Here is a 22,831-nt window from a genome sequence, read left to right as displayed (position 1 = left end):
GTCTCAAACCTGTCAGGTGACACTGCAGATTTTAGACTCCCCGACCTCCATAATCATTGAGCTATTTCCTTTCAATAAATGTAAATCTCTCTATATATCCCCTTGGTTCTGTTTACCTGGAGAACTCTGGCTCATATAGAATAAAACACCTTGCATGACCTAGCTCTGCCTAACTTTTTAACATCCATTCTTTTTTATCTGTTCCCTCTTTCTTTTGGACTGACTGGAACTTTTTAATTCCATGTCTCTGCTAAAGTTTTCAAAGGTATGCACTCTATTTCTATCCACTGAGTATCTGTCACTACTCTTAACATGCATGCTTAGTCTGAAGGTAATATCTCTGTCCTTAAAACATTTCCTACTATTCACCGACTTGCCATCTTAAATGCTATTTTATTCAATATTTCGGATATAGTTTATTATCCAAATTAAACATTTTCCTTTCATAATCAGTGTTTGTTTAGATTTCCCTCATGTTTGCTGTTTTTCTCTCTGTGAGCTCTCCATCTTACATCTCAGACTTCCCTTGTAGGGTTATTTTCCTTCCTATAATAGGGGTTTGTTGGGGGTTAATGCTTTCAATTTTTGTTTCTCCTACATTGTTTTGATTTTGTCCTTGTTCCCTATGATAATTTTATGGTATATAAAAAATAGAAATAGACAATCTCAATGGTTATATCTATTTTAAAACTTGAATCAGAATAGAAAGTACCAGGCCCAGATGGTTCGCTGGTAAATTCTATCAAACATTTAAGGAAGAAATTATATCACTTCTCTACAATCTCTTTCAGAAGACAGAGGCAGAAGGCTATTTCCTAATTCATTCTATGGGGACACCACTACCCTAATACCCTAATACCAAAACCAGACAAAGACATTACAAGACAAGAAAACTATAGACCAATATCTTTCATGAACGTGGATGTAAAAACTCTCAACAAAATATTAGTAAATTGAATCCAACAAGTATAAAAAGAATTACACACCACAACTAAGTGGAATTTATCCCAGGTATGCAAGGCTGGTTCAACATTCAAAAATCAATTAATGTAATCCATCACATTAACAGGTTAAAGAAAAAAAACCCCATATGGTCATATAAATAGATGAAGGAAAAGCATTTAACAAAATCCAACACTCATTCATAATAGAAACTCTCAGTGAACTAGGAATAGAAGACAACTTCAACTTGATAAAGATCATTTATAAAAACCTGCAGTTTATACCATACTTAATGGTGAGAAACTAGAAGCTTCCCCACTAAGATCAAAAATAAAGTAAGGATGTTCCCTCTTAGCACTCTTTTTCAACATCATACTGAAAGTCCTAACTATTGCAGTAATACAAGAAAAAGAAGTGAAAGATATATTGATTGAGAAGGAAGAAATAAAATTGTCTTTGTTCACAGATGACATGATCATCTACATAGGAAATACAAAAGAATCAACAACAACAGCAAAAAACCTGCAATTAATAAGTTATAGCAAGGTTGCAGTATACGACGTTAGTATATAAAAGTCAGTCACTTTCATATATGCAGCAATGAACAAATAGAATATGAGTTTGAAAACACAATACCATTTATATTATCATCCAGTGTACATTACATCCATTTACATTACGTGTAAATCTAGCAAAATATGTACAGTATCTATATGAGGACAACTTCAAAACTCAATTGAATGAAATCGAATAACTAAATTAATGGAGAAATATTCCATGTTCATGGATAGTAAGACTCAATGTTGTCAAGATGTCAGTTCCTCCCAACTTGATCTGTATATTCAGTGCAATTCCAATCAAAATTTCAGGAAGTTATTTTATGGACACTAACAAGTGGATTCTAAAGTTTATATGGAGAGGCAAAGACCCAGAAGAGCCAGCATAATATTGAAGGAAAATAACAAAGTCAGAGGACTGACACCATGTAACTTCAAGACTTATAACAAGGCTACAGTAATCAAGACAGTGTGGTATTGTCAAAAGAACATACAAATAGATCAGTGGAACAGAAAAGAGAGCCCACATAATTATATACAGTCAACTGATCGTTGACAAAGAAGCAAAGACCATACACTAGAGCAAAGATAGTCTTTTCAACAAACGGTGCTGGAACAACTGGACATTCCACATGGAAAAAAATGCATCCAGACACAGACTTTACACCTTTCACCAAATCACCTCAAAATGGATCACAGATCAAAATGTAAAATGCAAAACTATAAAATCCCTAGAAGATAACATGGGAGAAAACCTAGATGACCCTGAGTATGGCAATGACTTTTTAGATACAACACCAAAGGCATGATCCATGGAAGAAATGATTGATAAGCTGGACTTATTAAAATGAAAAACTTCTGCTCTGCAAAGACCCTGTCAAGATAATGAGAAGATAGGGGTGCCTGCGTGGCTCAGTCGGTTAAGCATCCGATGCTCGATTTTGGCCCAGGTCATGATCTCACGGTAAAATTTTAAAAGGGGCTGGTAATCACATCTTCAGTTTCAAACTCTCGGAGGCTAATATGATGGCACGCTGGAGATCTGGACATGGGTGTTGCAGGGGATAAATTGCTAATGGTCCCTGACTTCTGACGGTTTGATTTACAATCTCTTGATTTTACAATGATGAGAAAGCAATACACATTTAGTAGAAACTGTACTTCAAATTTTGAATTTTGATCTTTTGCCTGGCTAGTGATAGGCAGTGGGGTCATTTCTTGTGATGCTGGTCAGCGGCAGCGAGCTGCAGCTCCCAGCCAGCCACACAGTAGTGAGGGTAAATAACTTACAACCACTCTGTACCCATACAGCCGTTCTGTTTTTCACTTTCAGTACAGTACTCAATAAATTACGTGAGATAATCAACATTTACTACAAAATGGGATTTGTGTTAGAGGATTTTGCTCAACTCTGGGCCAATGTAAGTGTTGTGAGCATGTTAAAAGGCCGGCTAGGCTAAGCTGTGATGTTCAATTAGATTAGGTGTATTAAATGACTTACGATATTTTTAATTTATCATATTTTCAAATTACAATGGATTTATCATGACAACACCCCATTGTAAGTGGAGGAAGATCTGTATAAGCAATTAGGTATTGGTGAAACCTAGACTGAGAGAGTGAAAATGCTGAAATAGTTGGAGAGAGAAGTAGGAGGGGACTGAATTTGGCTGGGGCTTGTAGATGGTGTCAAGAAGCTTGGCCTTTATCAGGAGGGTACATGGGAGCCACAGTGGATTCTAATCAGGGGAATGCTTCCAGTCTCTGGGTGTGATCTGTACTTGATGAGATCTCCCTACTTCTGTGTATTGGAGGGAACAGCACGCAACTAAGACTAGTTAGAAGCCCTTAAAGTCTATAGAAGAAAGATGATGAAAGTCTGAGTAGCGATAATGATCATTTTAATCATAATAGATATGAATTAAACCAGACACTAAATCCATTACCTCCCTAATCTTGTTTACCCCACAGCTACCCAACCTAGCTGACACCAGTGTTAACATCTCCATTTTACAGGTAAGGTAAACAAGATTGAGAGGATAAGCAATCTGCCCAAGATTACTCAGTATTCAGATCTGACTAGATAGGGCGCCTCTCTTCACTCCCTTGGACTAGGCATTCTAAGTGGGATGGAAAAGGAAAAGACAGATGTGAAAAATAATTAAGAGGCACATAATAATGATTATTCTATTAGCATTACACGATGACAATGATGGTAATGGTACTGAATGTAAAGGCGATTTCATTCACTCCTCACGTATTGGAGACCTTAACGCAAGCTTCGGCATCTGGGAAGAAACAAAACTGATTAAGCTGTCGGTGAGATATATCTAATATGACATAAAACTTCCGCAATTGCCGAATGACAACGCCACGCCCCATCCTCCGCTCCCAACTCACCGCAAACGCAGGACCCGCCCGGGATCTCTGGGCGGTGCAGCCCCGCCCCGGGCGCCTCCGCGGGCCACGTGGTCCGGCGTCCGCGCGCAGGCTCCCGGCGCCGGCGCTTCCGGGTTGGCGGCGGCGGCGCAGGGACAGAAGCCCGGACGACGCAGGTACCCCGGCGGCGGATTCTGCAGAGTAGGGGGCCTGGGTGGCCTTGGCACGGGTGCGCCATCCAGGCCGCCAGGTGGGACGGCCGCGATCCGGACCCCGCCGGGCGCCCCGACAGGTAGGTCCTCCCGAGCTCGCGGTCCCGGGCCGTGGTGAGTGCTGCCCAGCCGTATGCTCCCCTGTCCCGCCTGAGGGGCCCGGGCCGGGAGTGGGGGGCCTCCCCCGCGTCCCGCTCACCGCTCCGCGGACCCGGGTCTCCGGGGAATCGTCCGCCCGCCCCTCCGTGCGCTGTCTGGGGACAGCCTGGGCGATCGTGCTATGCTTCCGAAGCGAGGCCCGATGAGCCTTAGGTTATTATTTCATTGCAGCTACCCCCAAATTCATTTCGTACATTTTCTTGGCCCCTTTTATATGTGTTCACAGACGAAATGTTTAATAATGCGTGAAATCGAGACGCTGTGGTTCCCATTCTGATTGTGTGCGCAGCTATGGAAAGTTGGTGCTGGGGAAGGACTTTAGAGATGGTTGATTCCCGTTCCTTCATTTTACAGAGGAGAAAACAGACCCTGAGAGGCAACAGGGATCTTGGAGACTCACCCAACTAGGTAACAGTACAAGAATGACAATCCCAACCTAAGTTTTTGTTTGTTTGTTTGTTTTGTTTTTTGTTTTTTAAATCACCTTCTGCAAGTGGCAAATGGTAAAATTCAGATAACCATGTGAAGTGAATACTAGGTTTGTTTGGGCTAGGATTAACTTTATGAGATGATGCTTCCTCGTTTTTAATCATTATTTTCTTATTTCAGGCTTTATGCTTCTTGGCTTCTAAAGAAAATGGCAGAAACATCATCAGAGCCTTCTGGGCAGCTTGTTGTACACTCAGACACTCACAGTGACACTGTTCTGGCCAGTTTTGAGGATCAGCGGAAGAAAGGCTTTCTCTGTGACATCACTTTAATCGTGGAGAATGTGCATTTCCGGGCTCACAAAGCCTTACTTGCTGCCAGTAGTGAATACTTCTCCATGATGTTTGCTGAAGAGGGGGAGATTGGTCAGTCCATTTATATGCTGGAAGGCATGGTTGCTGACACGTTTGGTATGCTGCTGGAATTTATCTACACGGGTTGTCTCCAGGCCAGTGCGAAGAGTACGGAACAGGTCCTGGCTACCGCTCAGTTCTTAAAAGTCTATGACCTGGTAAAGGCTTACACGGATTTCCAAAATAATCATAGCTCCCCAAAGCCAACGACTTTGAGCACTGCTGGTGCCCCAGTGGTTGTTATTTCTAATAAGAAAAATGATCCTCCAAAGCGGAAACGGGGAAGGCCAAGAAAAGTCAACAGTTTGCAGGAGGGGAAATCACAGCTGCCTGCAGAGGAAGAAATACAGCTGAGAGTAAACAATTCGGTTCAAAATAGACATAACTTTGTGGTAAAAGAGGGAGACAGCGGTATACTGAATGAACAGATTCCAGCAAAAGACACAGAAGATTGTGAGCCAGGGAGAGGGGAGGAAGTGCCTGCTGAAAAAGATGAGAATTGTGATCCCAAGACCCAGGACGGGCAGGACAGCCAGAGTCGGTACAGCAAGCGGAGGATTCGGAGGTCCGTCAAACTTAAAGATTACAAACTTGTTGGGGACGAAGATGACCAGGGTTCAGCCAGAAGGGTCTGTGGAAGGAGAAAGCGCCCTGGTGGCCCTGAGGCCTGTTGTAAGGACTGTGGCAAAGTGTTTAAGTACAATCACTTTTTGGCAATCCACCAGAGGAGCCACACGGGTAATTATACTTTTCTCAGCTTGCTGGAATGTGTTTGGGAGTAATGATGATAATGACAGCTTTCATTTATTGTGCAACTTCTATGTGATGGACATTATAATAAGGCATTTATACATGTTACTGCATTTAATTCTCACGACAGTCCTATGAGGTAGGGAATGTTATCCCCATGGTACAGATGAAGAGACCGAGTCCTAGAAATAACTGGCCCAGGTCATCCATGTAGAGACAGAGCTGGGATTTGAACCCAGGTAGCCTGATTGTAGAACCCTGCTCTTAGAGTTGTTGGTTCAAGGCTTTCATGCCCAGGTATCACACTCTAGCCAGATTTATTCTTCTTTCTGAGTCTTGAACATTTTTCATCTTGACCACAGCTGTGCTTTTACCCAGGTCTGTCTGGACAGCTTTCTCACTCAGCCATCTAGCTGTGAATGTCTTCTCCTGTTTGGTCCCTCTAACCGAGCTCTGGCCAATAGACCCTTTTGTGAGGATGGAAAAAACGTTCTGTATTTGCATTGTCCAATATGGTGGCCACTAGCTACATGTGATTTTGACGTGTAGTGAGTGTGACTGAGGAACTGAGTTTTTTAGTTAATTTAAATGGTACCATGTTGGACAGTGCAGCCCTGGCAGAAATCCCTTCCTCCTTTGAGTCCTCTCTTACACACTTAACTCTCTTTTGGGTCGGGCTGTAGTTACCAGTTAAATAACCCCTAAACCTAATTGTAAGCTTAAGTATAGGGACTAGTAGTTAAGTCTCCTCTCATCCCTCAGCTTGCTGTCATCTGACCCAGCACATCTAGCCCCATGGTTCTCACCCCGGCCACACATTAAACTTTTTTTTTTAATGTTTATTTTTGAGAGAGAGAGACACACACACACACACACACACACACACACACACACACACACACACAATGTGAGTGGGGGAGGGGCAGAGAGAGATGGAGACAGAATCTGAAACAGGTTCCAGGCTCTGAGTTGGTCAGCACAGAGCCCTATGCGGGGCTCGAACTCCGGAACGGCAAGATCCTGACCTAGGCCAAAGTTGGACGCTTAACCAGCTGAGGCACCCAGGTGCTCCCTGGCCACACATTAGAATCACCTAGGGAGCTTCTAAAACTACCAGCAACTGGGCACCAGCCCCAGAGCTTCTGATTTAATTGGAGCCTTGGTTCGAAGGATAGATTGACAACCTTGAATTCTGATTCTTTAAACAAAGTAGACATTTGGGAAATACTTGTTGAACTGTAACAGTATGGTTTAAATAGTTAAGTAGTTCTGTAAGATTTGTTAAGGAAAACAGCATGTAGTATGTCCCCTCTTGCACCCAGTGTTCTCAAATTTTGCAGTGAATCACTTTAGTGTGGGTCTGTTTTCATCCATTTTGGTGGCTAATAGCAGATCCACACGGGTTGGAAACTCTGTCTTTCAGTTCCAGAAAATTTTTGGAAAGTATCTCAGGGATGATTTCTGTCGGTTTTCTACGCTCTCTCTTTCTGGAACTCCCTGCTATCTGGATGTTCAACCTCCAGACCCATCCTCCCATGTCCTTATCTCCTATTTCCCATCACTATTGGCTCTACTTTCTACTTTCCCCTTTATCTTTCAACACTTAAAGATTTATTTCTACTCTCACTGTTTTACCTCTAGAAGCCCTTTTTTATTCTCTAGATTCTTTTTTTTTAATTTTTTTTTTTAACGTTTATTTTTGAGAGAGAGACAGTGCTAGTGAGGGAGGGGCAGAGAGAGAGGGAGACACAGAATCCAAAGCAGGCTCCAGGCTCCCAGCTGTCAGCAGAGAGCCCAGTGCTGGGCTCGAACCCGTGAACTGCGAGATCATGACCTGAGCCGAGGTCGGATTCTTAACCGACTGAGCCACCCAGGCGCCCCTTTTTTTAAAAATTATTGTGAATCCTCTTTTTGGTTCATGGTGAGCACGTTAATAACAGCAGTCTCTTCTTTGTTAGTTTTTAATGTTTTCTTCCCCTTGGGCAGCTTCTGTTTTTCGCAAATTGCTTTTTTTTTCTTACTTGTTTTGGTATCTGTTTCAACTACTAAAAGCCTTCCTTGAATGGTGGTTTTTTTAAAAATCATATTTGGGGTGCGTGGGTGGCTCAGTCGGTTAAGCATCCGACCCTTGGTTTCGGCTTAGGTCGCGATCTCATAGTTCATGAGTTTGAGCTCCCGAGTCAGGCTCGGCACTGACAGTGTGGAGCCTGCTTGGGATTCTCTCTCTCCCCCGCCCCCCTCTCTCTCTGCCCCTCCTCTGCTGGCACTCTCTGTCTCTCTCTCAAAAATAAATAAATAAAATTAATTAATTAAAAATCATATTTAATCTTATGTTGGAACGGTTGACTGAAGGTTCCCATGGGTATGGAGAGGGCCTGTAGACAACAGCCTCACTGGGGGTGGTGTGGCTGCACCCCACCTCCTCACTGACACCTGGCATCTGCAGCCCCCCTACCCCGGCCTGCCACATTCCAGAAGAAAACAGTCCACCCTCCCAGGCTTCCCGCCAGTGTCTAGAGCAGGAGCAGGGAAGAAGGCCGGTTATAGTCTCATCACTTCAAAAGTAAACTTGGACTTGCTGTCCCTGGGACAGTCCCCTTCCACTGTGCCTGGAGACCCACAGTGCAGAGACTGTTTTACCCTCTTCAGAGAACAGTCTCCAGCCTTGTTGGGGAGCTGGCCAGTCTTCTGGGGGGGTCTAACTACCTTCGAAACAGACTGTCATTGATCTTCACCCCCATCTTCTGAGGTAACAGGGGCTGCCAATTCCTGAGCATTGTGAAGGCTGTGTCTTAGGTTCCGTCTCAGCCCTTCTCACTGCTGGCATCAGATTCATCTGTTCCAGCTTGCCAGATTTTATTGCTGCTGTTTTCTCTCCAGTGCTGGGCCTTGTGGATGTATGCTATGAAGAGAAATCCCTTTATTGTCATTTTAATTTAGTAGGAAACAGAAAGATGTGCATATTCTTGCTTACACTGTGTTTCTGGGGCTCTTAACTCCAGGGGAGCGGCCTTTCAAATGTAATGAGTGTGGAAAAGGCTTTGCCCAGAAGCACTCCCTGCAGGTCCACACCCGGATGCACACTGGCGAACGACCCTACACCTGCACGGTGTGCAGCAAGGCTCTCACCACCAAGCACTCCCTGCTGGAGCACATGAGTCTGCATTCAGGTAGCTGGGGAAGCACCAGGGGCCACCTGCCACCGGGTTCTGGGGTGGGCACTACCCGCGATCAAAAGGGGCTTTTCTCAGCCTGGTGTCACTTCCCACCTGGTGTCATTGAACGGCAGAATTGTGCCTTTGCCAGACTGCAGGTTAGAATTCTGCACAGCATTGAGTCTTAAAACTAGGGCTTATAAACCGGCTCTCGGGAGCTCAATGTGCAGACATTTGTTTAAGAATTTGGTGATTTGGGGGGAAACTTGAGCGGTCCACCTTTACCCCAGTCTCCACCACTCCCTACTGCCTTACATACCTTTGCACGTTTATGTTACTCTGGTGGACTCTGAAGGCATTTGGGTTTGTAGGCAAACCCAAATCATTCATAGAAAATGGGAACCTGGGCCCACTGTGTTACTTACTTTATCAGTGAACATTCTAGTTCTTTCCAGTTTTTGTGTGTTTTAGTGTCTTTATTTTTTTATTTGGCAGGACAGAAGTCTTTCACCTGTGATCAGTGTGGCAAATATTTTAGCCAGAAAAGACAACTAAAGAGCCATTATCGAGTTCACACAGGTACAGTAAAGTGAGAGAAAATGTGGATTTGGATTGATGGGGAGAAAAGCAAATACAAATTACTTCTGAAATACTAGGGTCATATTGTGGAAGATAAATTAGCATGTAAGGAAAGAATCTTAAAAAGATCTAAATTAGTTGTCTTTTCCTTGTGTTCTTCTCCACTACCTTGGGATTTATATTTAAAAATTTTGTACTACACTTTTGGTACCACACACAGAAACCCAGCAGAATTGGCATCTTTCAGAAGTGCCACTTGCCTAAGAGGGTGCCAGTTGACTGTTTTTAATGGTGCCTAGACAGAAGTATCCTTACCCCGTAGCTGTCCGTCCAGGCCTTCTCCCACCTAGCTCTGTCCATTGTCTTTTTTTCCTCTCCTGCCAAGTGATAAGAAATAAATGAGGGGTTGGGAGTGACATTTGAGACCAGTTGGCCACAGTCACACCAGTGCTTCAAGGGAAGAAGGAGATTATGTTTAGGGAGGTTGGAAGAGTCCCAGCTCTCCCAAGTAGTGTGTTGAGGTGCATAGGAAAATGTTAACTGTTACCAAATTAATAAAATTACTGTTGTGTTATTAAAGTACCATATTTAAAGTGATTATTTTTCAGGGAAGTGCTTTAACACAAATCACTGAAGAAATGCAGGGAGAGAGCGCATACATGCACTGACACTTTTTTTATTGTTGCGACAAGGCCACTCATTACCGGAATGCAACCACTGCCATCGCAAATTCATGGATGTGTCTCAGCTAAAGAAACATCTACGGACACACACAGGTAAAACTACCATCTCGTCCCTCCTTTCTGGTACACTTCCTGGTTTTAGAAGAGTGAGGTCGAGTCCTCCTCAGGCTCCATTTATTATAAATTGGATGGTGATTTTACGAGATCAAGGTGGAAGGCTGTCCACACCATTCTGTGGGGAGATCCCTTCTCTAATAGCTCAGCAACTTAGAGATGGCTTACAAGTCTGAGTTTGGTTGTGTTTCAGTCTTAGTGTAGTTCATCGTGGGAGATGGCGATCGTTGTTTTTAGAAAAGGAAACAAAATGAAACAAACACAAAGGTAGCATAGGCATGGGGTCTCCCATTTCCTGCCCCAGTACCAGTGGTTATGATACAAGCATCGCCACCTCCAGGAAAATCTGTTCCAGGGATAAAGAGGAGGCAGGATTGATCAGGGCAGGTATATCAGATTGGTTTATGCTGCTTTGGACATTTTCTTCTTCAAACACAAAGTTTTTCTCCTTAACTTGTTTTCTTAAAATAAATGTCTCATAGGGTAGGCATTCTGTGAAAATGGAGCTCTATACATTTTTTTTAATTTTTTTTTAATTTTTAATTTTTAAAAAATTTTTTTTCAACGTTTTTTATTTATTTTTGGGAGAGAGACAGAGCATGAGCGGGGGAGGGGCAGAGAGAGAGGGAGACACAGAATCGGAAACAGGCTCCAGGCTCCGAGCCATCAGCCCAGAGCCTGACGCGGGGCTCGAACTCACGGACCGCGAGATCGTGACCTGGCTGAAGTCGGACGCTCAACCGACTGCGCCACCCAGGCGCCCCTACATTTTTTTTTTTTAACGTTCATTTATTTTTGAAGGAGAGAGAGACAAAACGTGAGTGGGAGAGGGGCAGAGCGATAGGGAGGCACAGATTCCGAAGCAGGCTCCAGGCTCTGAGCTCTCAGCACAGAGCCTGATTCGGGGCTTAAACTCACAAGCTGCGAGATCATGACCTGAGCTGAAGTTGGACACTTAACCAACTGAGCCACCCAGGCGCCCCTCCATACATTCTTTCAATAGATATTATCGTGAACAGGGTCTGTGAAGTTTAATTCACTCGTTTAACACATATTTACAGAACAATTACTGGGTACCAGGCACCGCTCTACCTAGGTCGTGAGGATACAACAGTGAATGAGGTGGCCAGAGCCCCTGCTGTTGAGGGGCTACCATTTGACCAAGGAAGACAAAGAACAAATGACTATATAACATGTTAGGTGGGGGTCAGTGCTGTGAAGAACTAAATACTGGGTAAGGGGGCAGGATGTGGGAAGGTGAGCTGCCCTTTTACATGGGGACTTGTGTGGGAAGGCCTCACTGATGAGGGGACACCTTGGATAGATATCTGAATGCTCTGGGAGCAGGGGCACCTGGCCAGCTCAGTCAGTAGAGCATGCGGCTCTTGATCTCGGGGTCATGAGTTCAAGACCCCCGTTAGTGTAGAGACTGTTTAAATAAATAAGCTTAAAAAAAAAAATTTGTTTTGAATGCTATGGGGAGTGAGCCAGTCACTGTCGCTGTCCGGGAGAAGAGCATCCCAGGCAGGGGGAACAGCAGGTACAAAGCCCTGAAACACAAGAGTTTCCAACTTGCCAGAGAAATGCCGGGAGGCTGTTGTGACTGAGGCTAAGCCAGGGCAGTAGAGGTAGGAGGGCTCGGGTAGGTGGAAAGCAGAGGCGACTGGAGTTTGTATAACACAGGGTTCCTCGGCATAGCTGCATCCTTCAGTCACCTGAGAAGCTTTAAGAGAGAAAAAGCCTGGTCCCCACCCCAGAGATTCTGACTGAACTGACCTGGGGTAGAGCCTTGAAAGTATTTGTAAAAGTTTCCTTGGTGATTCTGGTGTGTGCACTCAGGCTTCAGAATGTTGGAGGCCACAGTGAAGACTGGGTTTTATTCTGAGCCAGAGGATTAACAAGAGCAGTGATAGGAGGTGCCTTAGAATTTTAATAGGATCATTCTGGCTTCTCTGTGGGGTGAGGTGAGACAAGGATGGAGAGACCCATTAGGAGGCTGTTGTACTAATCAGGGGCTTGCAACGTGTGGTAGCAGTGGATGTGGTCCAGTCCGGATATATTCTGAAGGACTATGTTCCTGGAAAGAATTTCCATCGTTTAAAACATATGTCAACAGAAAGACTTTCTGAGATGTCATAAACCCAGATAGCATCAAATGGTAATGTGAACATTGTTAATGTTTCCCACACAGAACTTGACAAGCAGGTAGTCAGTCTTGGAATCTGGAAACAAACTGGGAACAGGGTGGGCCCTGGCTGTGGTTTGAGAAGCTATGGAAAGATAATGGCAGTGGCCTGGCTTTCACCTTTGGAGTGGTGGGAGTTGATCGTGCAAAGATGCAGATTCACCCAAGCTGGCGCCAGTGTCCTCTGCCCAGATGGAGCTCGAAGAGATGTGTAGCATGCGTCTTCCAGTAAATGCTGTAGAAGGGAAGCTGCCTGGCTGCACTCCAGGTTGCCCCCATCCCTTGCTGCTACCTACTTCAGTGGGATTTTGTTCTTTCTTTTCTTTAAACTCAGTTCCCTTGCCTGCGTTAGGATCACTTAATTTTGTTTCTGGAGGATGGGACAGTCCGTCGGTAGCATGTGCAGCGTACAGGCTAACACTGCATGAATGCTTTTGAAGCGTTGTGAATTCCTCGTGGAGTCTGCAGCAGTCATGTGTGGGCCTTCGTTTGCATCCTGTGAAATTCATTCATTCATTCATCAGGGATTTCTGGAACAGCGTGCCAGGCCCAATTCTAGGCATTGGGGTACTAGGAGTAGACAAGCCCACAAATTCTTCTCCTAAGAACAGGGGAGACAGGTGATAAATAACAAGTACAGTGTGTGAGGTGGGGATAGCATCATGAGAAAATGGATTCGGAGAAGGGGACTAAGGAGTATTAGGGGTGGGGGACAGGGCTTTCGGTGGTGAGGAGGCCTCCTCACTGGTAAAGTGACGTTTGAGCAGGGACTTGGAGGCAGTGCAGAGGGCGAGGGAGTCCCCGAGGGGAGCTGTGCTGGGGGATGACTGGTGGGAGCAGGAGTCCCCTACGGAGCCCACTCGCTCAGGGTGTGGTGTCCAGTGACTCTCCAGCGTGTCCGGGATGCTGAGCAGCGAGCAAAGGGGGAGTGCCCAGTGAGGTCAGAAAAGTTTAGAGCGAGGACTGGTGTGGGCGGACAGATCTGCGATGCCTCGTAGGCTTGGGGCTTTGGCTTTTATCTCTGGATGGGAGCAGGGAGCCTTTGGAGTGTTTGCAGCAGAAGTGTGAAATGATCTGACTGCCTGCAGGGTCACCGTGGTCGCAGCACTTACTGTGGGCAGCAGGGAAGCTAGAGCAGAAGCGGGGAGACCTGTGAGGCTGCCGCAGAGACAGTGGTGGGCCTGGACCAGGGGTGGCAGTGGAGGTGTTACAGGTGGTCAGATTCTGAATACACTGGAAGGTAGATAGAAATGTCAATGATACATGAGTCACCCTAGTGCCCCGGGGTCCTTGGGGAGGTGTCAGGAGGGCTACCTCACCGAGCAGGAAAGTGTGACAGTTGTGCGTTATCTCAGGGTGGACCTACAGGAGTAAATGGTGTGTGTCCTTTTGTTTTCTGCGTATAATCACGTATCTCCTTGTTTCCCTTTGTAAGGGAAGGAACCATATCTTACACTTTCTCTGCATCCTCTTGGTACTTAGCACTCAATGCTTGGGTACACAACAGGTGCTTGGAAAGGGCTTAATTCATTTGTACTCACTGAGGAGTCAAGTGCTGTCCCCTTTTGTTTTTTATACTGTGAACTGTGGGGTGATTATTCCTTTTTCCTTTATGTTGGATGTGTATTTCTAAATGTTTTCCCTTTCTTAGGTGAGAAGCCATTTACTTGTGAAATCTGTGGCAAATCTTTCACAGCAAAGAGTTCTCTTCAGACCCATATCAGAATCCACAGGTAAAGATTTGCAGGTATTTTTCTCATATGGGAGTCCTCATTCAACCCTGGCATTCAGTTGGGTGACATGTTACCTATACGGTCCTTTTCCCTAATTATTACACGGGTAGAAGTTTTTGTGTAGTTTACAGTTATCTTTTCAATAAAGCAGTTCCCCACTTAAGCAAAATCAGGAAAACTGGCTCTGGCCAGCAAAAGTTTACATGATTGATTTCATTTCTTGAATTTTTATTTTTGGGCTGGAGACTGATCCAAAGCTTAAGTTCTTCAGTCAAAAATAAATATTAAATTTAATGTTTCCGAATAAATGTTTTTGCTCACATAGCTTCTAGATTTGATTTAATACTTGTTTTAAAATATGTTTATTTTCGAGAGAGAGAGAGCACGAGTGGGTGAGGGGCACAGGGAGAAGGAGACACAGGATCCGAAATGGGCGCCCGGCTCTCAGCTATCATCACAGAGCCTGGGAACCTCGAGATCATGACCTGAGCCGAAGTAGGACGCTTAACCGACCGAGCCACCCAGGCGCCCCAATTTAATAGTCCTTCTAAGGCAAATAATTAAGGGTTACTCAAGTTTTTAATATTGAAGTCCATCATATATACTTAATTGGCCACAAGAGTCCGAAAGTTGGCAATGAGGGGGTGCCTGGTTTGCTCAGTCAGTGTAGCACGCGACTCTTGATCTTGGGGTCGTGAGTTCAAGCCCCACATAGGGTGTGAAAACTACTTAAAATTAAAATCTTTAAAAAAGAAATAAAGTTTGCAATGAGAACTAAAACCAAAAAGGAACTTTCTGTGTGATATGTAAATATTTGCTTTCTTATCTGAAATATAGACTATGGAATCATAAAATTTTATCACATCTAGCCCAGCCCCATCCACCACCCTTACTCAGATACCATCCCCGCCTTTTCTTTTTCTTTTAGGATTAGAAACTAAAACCCATGAAAGTTGGGACTTGCTGTGACTCCTTAAGTTAGTAGAAGAACCCATGACTTATGACTCCCAGTCAAGTTAATTTTTCCTCTATTCTTCTTCTCCCTAAATGATCAGGAAGTAGCAAATCTGTTTTTAAGATAAAACGTGTATTTTCTTATAGAGGAGAAAAGCCATACTCCTGTGGCATATGTGGCAAATCCTTCTCTGACTCCAGTGCCAAGAGGAGACACTGCATTCTGCACACAGGCAAAAAGCCCTTCTCCTGCCCTGAGTGTAACTTACAGTTTGCTCGCTTAGACAACTTGAAGGCTCACTTGAAAATCCATAGCAAAGAGAAACCTGCATCAGATGCCAGCAGCGTTTCTGGCAATAATAACACTGAAGAGGTCAGGAATATTCTTCAGCTGCAGCCCTATCAACTGTCTGCATCTGGAGAGCAAGAAATTCAGCTTCTTGTAACCAATTCTGTACATAACATCAATTTCATGCCTGGTCCTAGCCAAGGAATCAGCATTGTCACAGCAGAGAGTTCTCAGAACATGACCGCGGACCAGGCCGCTAATCTCACCCTGCTCACGCAGCAGCCAGAACAACTGCAGAATTTAATTCTTTCAGCCCAACAGGAGCAAACAGAACACATTCAGAGCCTCAATATGATTGAAAGCCAGATGGAACCCGCACAGACCGAGCCAGTGCATGTAATCACACTCTCCAAGGAAACCCTGGAACATCTTCACGCCCATCAAGAGCAAACAGGGGAGCTCCATTTAGCAAGTGCTTCAGATCCGGCTCAACACCTGCAGCTGACGGAGCCTGCTCCCCCGACACCCAACCACCATGTGCCCCCACCCCCACCACTTAGCCAGGAGCAGAGCTGACCTGTAAACGTGTGTGATCGATTGGTCTCCTCCCAGTGAGCCAGCTGTAACTGTGCCGGAAGGCAGGCTTTCTGAAGCACTCACAAGTCTTTCCAGAGGTGTGATGGCTAGCTGCTAGTTCTGATGCTTTCCATCCAGGCAACAAGACGTGTGTGTCGTATCTTGTATGTGGTCCAGATTTGGATTTAGCATTCATTATTGATGAATGGTTTTCATTTTCATCCAAATCTCTTAAGGTCTTGGATGATTTTTATTTGGGGGCATGGATTTAGACTTCTCTAAGTCTTGACTGTCCATGGCCACAGCTTATGGCCTTGTGACCTTTCCATTTATATTTTTTAGAAAAAAGGAAGTCATATGTTGGTTGAATTGGGTAGAGTGGTTTCTTCTTCATTTCTCTTAGGCAACCTGGTTGCTTCTATAAGACCAGTCAGGGCTGAATACAGATAACAACTTTGGAGAATCTGTCCTTTTAATACTCTCTAATCCCCTAAAACAGAGTAACTCAACATTTAATCTCTGTGGTACGGTGGGCTCTTCGTGTCAGGTTTGAGGTAGATTCAGAGACATATAAACTAAAAGTCTGTTTTATTTTATTTTTTTTTAAATTTTTTTTTTCAACGTTTATTTATTTTTGGGACAGAGAGAGACAGAGCATGAACAGGGGAGGGGCAGAGAGAGAGGGAGACACAGAATCGGAAACAGGCTCCAGGCTCTGAGCCATCAGCCCAGAGCCCGACGCGGGGCTCGAACTCACGGACCGCGAGATCGTGACCTGGCTGAAGTCGGACGCTTAACCGACTGCGCCACCCAGGCGCCCCTAAAAGTCTATTTTAAATCAAAATGAATATAACAAGAAAACCAAAAAGTACAGGATTATTTTAAAAATTCTGAACTCAATTTTTCTGAGAAACATGGATTTACATATTTTTGAGGGGATTTACATATTTTTTTAAAAGAAGGTTATTGAAAATTTAATTTAAAAGTCTAATTAAAGAGTGAAACGGATCAAGACATTCAACCCATAAATTACAAATTGTTGTCAGCAGTGATAATTGTTCTTTCTGATGAAGTTAAAGCTTTCTCAGTTATCCTGGAATGTAAAATTCTATTCAGTGTATTTTAAGTATCAAATATACTCTCCTGAATTCTGATTGATCCTGAAAATGATCTGTGTATTATGTCTGATAACTTTCTGAAGATGGGACCTTATTATAATCTATTTTTATTGCAAGGTAGGTTAAATCTCATAAAATGGACACATCATTTTAAAAAGTAAATATTTTCTACTTTTAAAAATAATTTGAGCCTCCAAACCATAGTAGCCAATCTGTAATTGTTGTACAGTTTTAAATAATTGTCAAAAGTTGAAGTTATGTTTGGGTTAGGTTTTCAAGCCCAGTGTACTTTATTGGAGACTTTGATTGCTTTCTCTTAAGTAAACTGATAGCAGATTTTGGAGAGAAGAAAATGGGCACTAATCTAAGTTAACATAATGCTGGTGGAGCGTAGGGGTAATCTACCCTAAAATTAACAGGATCATTACATCAGTTACTTATTTTCTCTCTGTAGACATCTTTGTTTGATTTCTGCCTGAGTCAAGAACGTTTTTTTTGGAGGTTAAAATAATGGAATTCTTCAGGTTTCAGAGAAGATAAAAGCTTTTTTTTTTTTTTAAACATATTTGCCAAACTATATTTTAGTATATATAATTCACAAAATTTCTAAAGTGATATATATCTTATGTATATCAATCGAGTAATGTTCAAGTCAGGCCTGACTAGAGCCAAGATAGTAATTTGTACAAATACAGTTATGACCTAAATATTATTTCAAATTCTTAGTCATTTAAACTACTTCAATCTTACTCTTAAAATGCAAAGTTTTTGCCAGTTTTTCAAAGCTTACTGGCCCACAGTTTCTTGAGATACAGAGTATTAATATAAATGAATTTTTAGCTACTCACTCTGGAGAGCTAGAGAATTTATTCAGGAAATACAGTCACATAAGTCAAGTTTAACTAGCTTTACGACAGTCTACCTCTGCACTAGGAGAAATACAATGTGGGCCTCATGTAATTTAAAATTTTCTAGTAGCCACATTAAAAACAAAAAGGTGAAAATTGATTTGAGTAAAATTATTTAATACCACATTTTCCAAATATTTCAACCTGTATTCAGTATAGAAACGTATTAATATTTTTTTATTCTTTTTTGCATACTAAGTCTTCAAAATCTAGTATACACTCAATTTGAATGCTAATATTCTTTGGACATACTTGACCTGTATTTAGAATTCATGCAATTTACAGTTGAAAACCTAGATTAACATACAAGTAGTTGCACACTGAATTTTTTTTCAATAACTGAAATGATTATCAGTTAAATTTATATTAAGATCTAGGGTGCCTGGCTGGCTCAGTCAGAAGAGCATACGACTCTTGATCTCAGGGGTCATGAGTTCAGGCCCCACACTAGGCATTAGAGATTACTAAAAAAACAACAAAAAGCCCACCACCGGTTCCTTAGTCACACTAGCCATATTACAAGTTTTTTTTTTTTTTTTAATCTTTATTTATTTTTGAGAGACAGAGACAGAGTGTGAGCGGGTAAGGGGCAGAGAGAGAGAGGGGGACACAGAATCTGAAGCAGGCTCCGGGCTCCGAGCTGTCAGCACAGAGCCCGACGTGGGGCTCAAACTCCCAAACTGTAAGATCATGACCTGAACGAAGTCGGACGCTTAACCAACTGAGCCACCCAGGCACCCCACCATAATACAAGTTCTTGACAGCCACGTGTGGCTGGTGGCTCCTGTTCTGCATGGCACAGGCCTACCTGCTTCTAACTTGAGAGCCAGTTTCAGCCATAAAAATATCTTCTGGAAGAGTTCTGGTTTATTTGCCTGTCTGTCAAAGGGAAAGGAGAAAATGATAGCTTTATAAATCTAGCTTCTCTTTTGTGTCCCCAAAACACCTTCTGCCCTCTGAAATCCCAAATTCTAAAGTTCAGTGACTCTGTATCCAAAGGAAATGTCATGCACGTAAAAATGCCTCTTACGTGTTTGAGAAATTTTTGGCTCAGTGTTTCACAACTTATTTTGTATTAAACTTGTACAGTTTTTAAAATTGTTTTAAGAAGTGCAGAAATACAAAGTGTACTTCTTAGGAAGTAGAACATTATGCTTTGGGTTACTGAGATGCACCTTATCGCTTTCAAAAGTGAGTCTGTGGTTTTCTCTGAGTTAGAGGGCTAGCTTTGGGAAGACTCGAGCTCCTGCCATCAAAATCAGTTATTTACACATGTGCTTGTGTCTGCTTCTTGAACATTTTTCTACCTCTACTGTTTTCTGCAGTCAGTTCCCTGTGTTTAGGAACTGTGAGCAACCAGTCACATAATGCTGAAGAATATAGTGATATTCCCGTTATAGATGCTTACATCTAGGTTTTCATGAATTGGATAATAATATCTGCCACATATTGAGTCTTTATACTATAGGCCAGGATTGAAGCCAAGTGTCTTAGGTCTGTACCTTGGTGCTTCTCAACGTTCTCTTGTCTCGTGGCTCACAAAGTAGGATTTATGCAGCACCCTGCAATTAGGGGCCTCCAGTGCCCTCGGGCCAGGACTGGCATATTTGCTTGCTGGGGCTGCCATAACAAATACTACGGACTGGGTGCTTAAAGCAACAGAGATCTGTTTTCTCAGTTCTGGAGGCTAAAAGTCCAAGATCAAGGTGTGGGCAGGGTTGGTTTCTTCTGAGGCCTCCTGACTATCTTTTCCTCCCTGTCTTTGCATGGTCTTCCCTCTGTGTGTTTTGTCCTAATCTTACAAGGACACCAGTCAGTGTTGGATTAGAGCCCACCCTAATCCTAATGACCACATTTTCACTTAGTTGCCTCATTAAAGGCCCTACTCCCCACACAGTCACATTCTGAGGTACTAGGGGTTAGGCCATCCACGTGAATTTGGTGGGGGGGACACAATTCAGCCCAAAATAATTGGCATCTGGAATGACCAGTGTCTGGGATGCACCTATAGCCTATCTGAAGCAACATTCCTATTTTACTTAATCTTCATGACATTTGTATGAGCTAAGTAATATTTCTATGCCTATTTTACAGATGAGAACATAGAGGCCCTAATAGATGAAGTCCATTGCCCATGGTCACACAGTAATTGGCAAAGCCGGAACTGCTGCACAGCACTACGCTGCTTCCACCAGATGGGCTTAACTATCACCAGTCTTTTGAAATTGAAGCTGAATTTCTCTTCACGTACGATCTGCTTGATGTAATGGAAGGTTTTTGGCTAAAATTGAGGATCTGGGTTCCCTGGCAGGCTCAGTCGATAGAGCATACGACTCCCGATCTTGGGGTCTATGAGGTCAAGCCCCAGGATGGGTGTAGAACTTACTTAAAAATTGATCTGTGTCTGACATTTTAGCACGATCAGACGTTTTGCATAAAACAATAATTGTAAAAGGTGTATAGTCTTTCTCCTATAGAAACGACTACCACATTAATACTTATATTAGTATTTTACCACTATTGGTTTAAAAACTTAATAGAAATTTACCAAGTCCATGAAAGTTACTGCTGATGTGAAAATGTCTTAACTAACATGAGCCTCCGTGAGTCCTTTTTTCGAACTCCTGACTAAGGATAGTTTATGTGTAGGGCAGACTTGTTTGACTTTTTGCTACCCTTATTTGTTAAGTATTGAGGTGAGTTATCACCCTCACTTTTCAGACTAAATTAAGACTAAATTTTTTTTTAATGTTTACTTACTTATTTTGAGAGACCACACGCACACAAGTGGGGGAGGGACAGAAAATGGGGGAGAGGGAATCCCAAGCAGGCTCTGCACTGTCAGCACAGAAGCCAACATAGGGCTCAGTCTCATGAGATCATGACCTGAGCCAAAATTAAGAGTCAGACGTTTAACTGACTGAGCCACCCAGGGGCTCCTAAAATAAGCCTAAATTCTTAAACATTGAAAGAAAACTCTTGGTTTCACTTTTGTAAACAGCAGGCTTGGAGTGACCTCTAAAAATTCCCCTTGCCTTTTGTAAACATCAGGTGTCAAGGAATGACATCTAAAAGAAACAGGAATGTCACTGTGATAGATGATGTAACTTTCAAATTTTTTGCATGTAATTAAGCAACAAACACTTTTGTTGGCTATAATATATATATATATATATACACACACATACTAAGTATGTACATGTATATACACATACACACACTATATTTAGAATCATTCTCACGTGAAAGGTACCACACTGGGAGAGCTTTTAAACTAAAGGTCAATCATACTTTCAACACAAAATGTAGGAACTTGAACACATTTTAGGTAACATTAGCAAGAGATCATAGCCTTTTTTTTTTTTTTTTTAACATCTGAAAGAAAGGGAAAAATCGGAGCCAGGGTCAAGTCAGGGAACTAACTTTGTTGGTCTCAGAGTATGGATTTATCATTTATTTTGAATTTTAGTATCCATAGATTAATATCTTCATGTCCATTGGATCATTTAAAATACAGATTTGAAGATACTCCTAAAGAATAGTTTGACTTTTGGTCTTAGTTCATGTTGCTTTTATCCTTGTTGGATGCAGGGTTAAACTGAAGCTTCTCTTAGGCTAAATTGGAGTTAAAACTCCACATTTTTTAAATCTCCCTCTCATGATTAAATGGCTTCTGGACAAGTTTTATCTATAATCTTAGTGTTTGAAGTATAAAAGTGCTCATTAACAAAAACACAGGAAAATATTTAATCCTGAGCCTGTTTGTATTTTTAACCTTTGTCCCCTGTGTTATCTTGGTGTATAAAATCAGCATGTTTTCACCTCTGGAGACCGTACTGGAAGAGAAAGCAGCATATAGAGGAATCGAGTTTGCAAGGAAGAGTAGAAATGAATGAGGGACCCAAATATGAGGTTCAGTCACTCTTGTCAGCTGAGAGAGAAAGCCGGAAGCCATTCTTGACAGGGCCCTCGTCTCCTGCTATATGCCCCAGCCATCCCCACATTTTGTCCCAAACGGTTTTGAATCCATCCACTGCTCCCATCCCCCCTGTTGTACCGTCACATCCTCTTGCCTGGGTTCCTGCCACGGCCTAACTGACCCTTTCTGCTCCTCCCCCTCCGCCGCTTTCTCCACTGGAAGTGGTGGTGATCTATTTGGGCTTACCATTGTGCCTTTAGCAGCGTCTCGGTCAATGAATGGATATTGTGTTATTAAGGCAAATATGATCATGTCTCTGCTTGAAATCCTTCTGCAGTTTCCCACTGCACTCGGAATAAAATCTGAGATGCAGCTTCCTCTTGGGCCTCTTCCCCATTCTCACTTCTAGCCACTGTCTCCCTTGCTGTTCCCCAAACATTCACCAATTTCCTGCCTTAAAAGCTGGAGGCGGGTGGTTTCTCAGGCCTTGAAAGGTTTCTGCACCTACTGTGATGTCTGCTCAGCTGTCTGAATTCAGTGTGTCACTTCCTCAGGGAGACCTTCCCTGACTCTCTAATTTCAATCAAGCCACCCTGTCATATCTGTTCACAGCACTCTACACTTTGCACCCAGTTCATAATTATGTTTATATCAGGAAACGTGTCTGCCTGTCACACTGCAGCCATAGCTCCCGGCCCAGGACCGTGCGTGTGTTGTGTGACCTCACAGACCTATAGGTACAAGGTCATATTACAAGGTGGCTGAGATACGTCACCT

General features: G+C 43.1%; 2 protein-coding genes across 8 annotated transcripts in view; both read left to right on the top strand.

The window, feature by feature from the left end:
* AK9 (adenylate kinase 9) overlaps positions 1–4,589 on the top strand; it is a 145,580-nt gene extending 140,991 nt beyond the window's left edge. Inside the window, exon 40 of the mRNA XM_045058599.1 lies at positions 4,476–4,589. Coding sequence (XP_044914534.1) covers positions 4,476–4,498 — 23 coding nt within the window. The 3' untranslated portion in view covers positions 4,499–4,589. The remainder of the gene's footprint in view (positions 1–4,475) is intronic.
* Positions 3,977–20,953, top strand: ZBTB24 (zinc finger and BTB domain containing 24). 7 transcript variants are annotated; one of them, XM_006931932.5, is made up of 8 exons: positions 3,977–4,170; positions 4,604–4,657; positions 4,859–5,829; positions 8,844–9,011; positions 9,492–9,575; positions 10,268–10,351; positions 14,209–14,290; positions 15,392–16,336. In XM_006931932.5, the coding sequence occupies exons 3-8, from the start codon at positions 4,887–4,889 to the stop codon at positions 16,107–16,109; spliced, it is 2,079 nt and encodes a 692-aa protein (XP_006931994.2). In that variant the 5' UTR covers positions 3,977–4,170; positions 4,604–4,657; positions 4,859–4,886; the 3' UTR covers positions 16,110–16,336. The 7 variants fall into 7 exon arrangements, 4 of the variants coding, with proteins under 4 accessions (XP_006931994.2, XP_044914548.1, XP_006931993.2 ...); XM_045058613.1 differs by lacking the exons at positions 3,977–4,170; positions 15,392–16,336 and adding an exon at positions 20,230–20,953 and having other exon boundaries at positions 4,516–4,657; XM_006931931.5 differs by lacking the exon at positions 3,977–4,170 and having other exon boundaries at positions 4,516–4,657.
* The last annotated feature ends 1,878 nt before the right edge of the window (positions 20,954–22,831 follow it).

The sequence above is a fragment of the Felis catus genome, chromosome B2 (assembly GCF_018350175.1).
Source record: "Felis catus isolate Fca126 chromosome B2, F.catus_Fca126_mat1.0, whole genome shotgun sequence".
NCBI classification, from domain to species: Eukaryota; Metazoa; Chordata; class Mammalia; order Carnivora; family Felidae; genus Felis; species Felis catus.
This window is presented reverse-complemented; position numbering and strand designations above follow the sequence as displayed.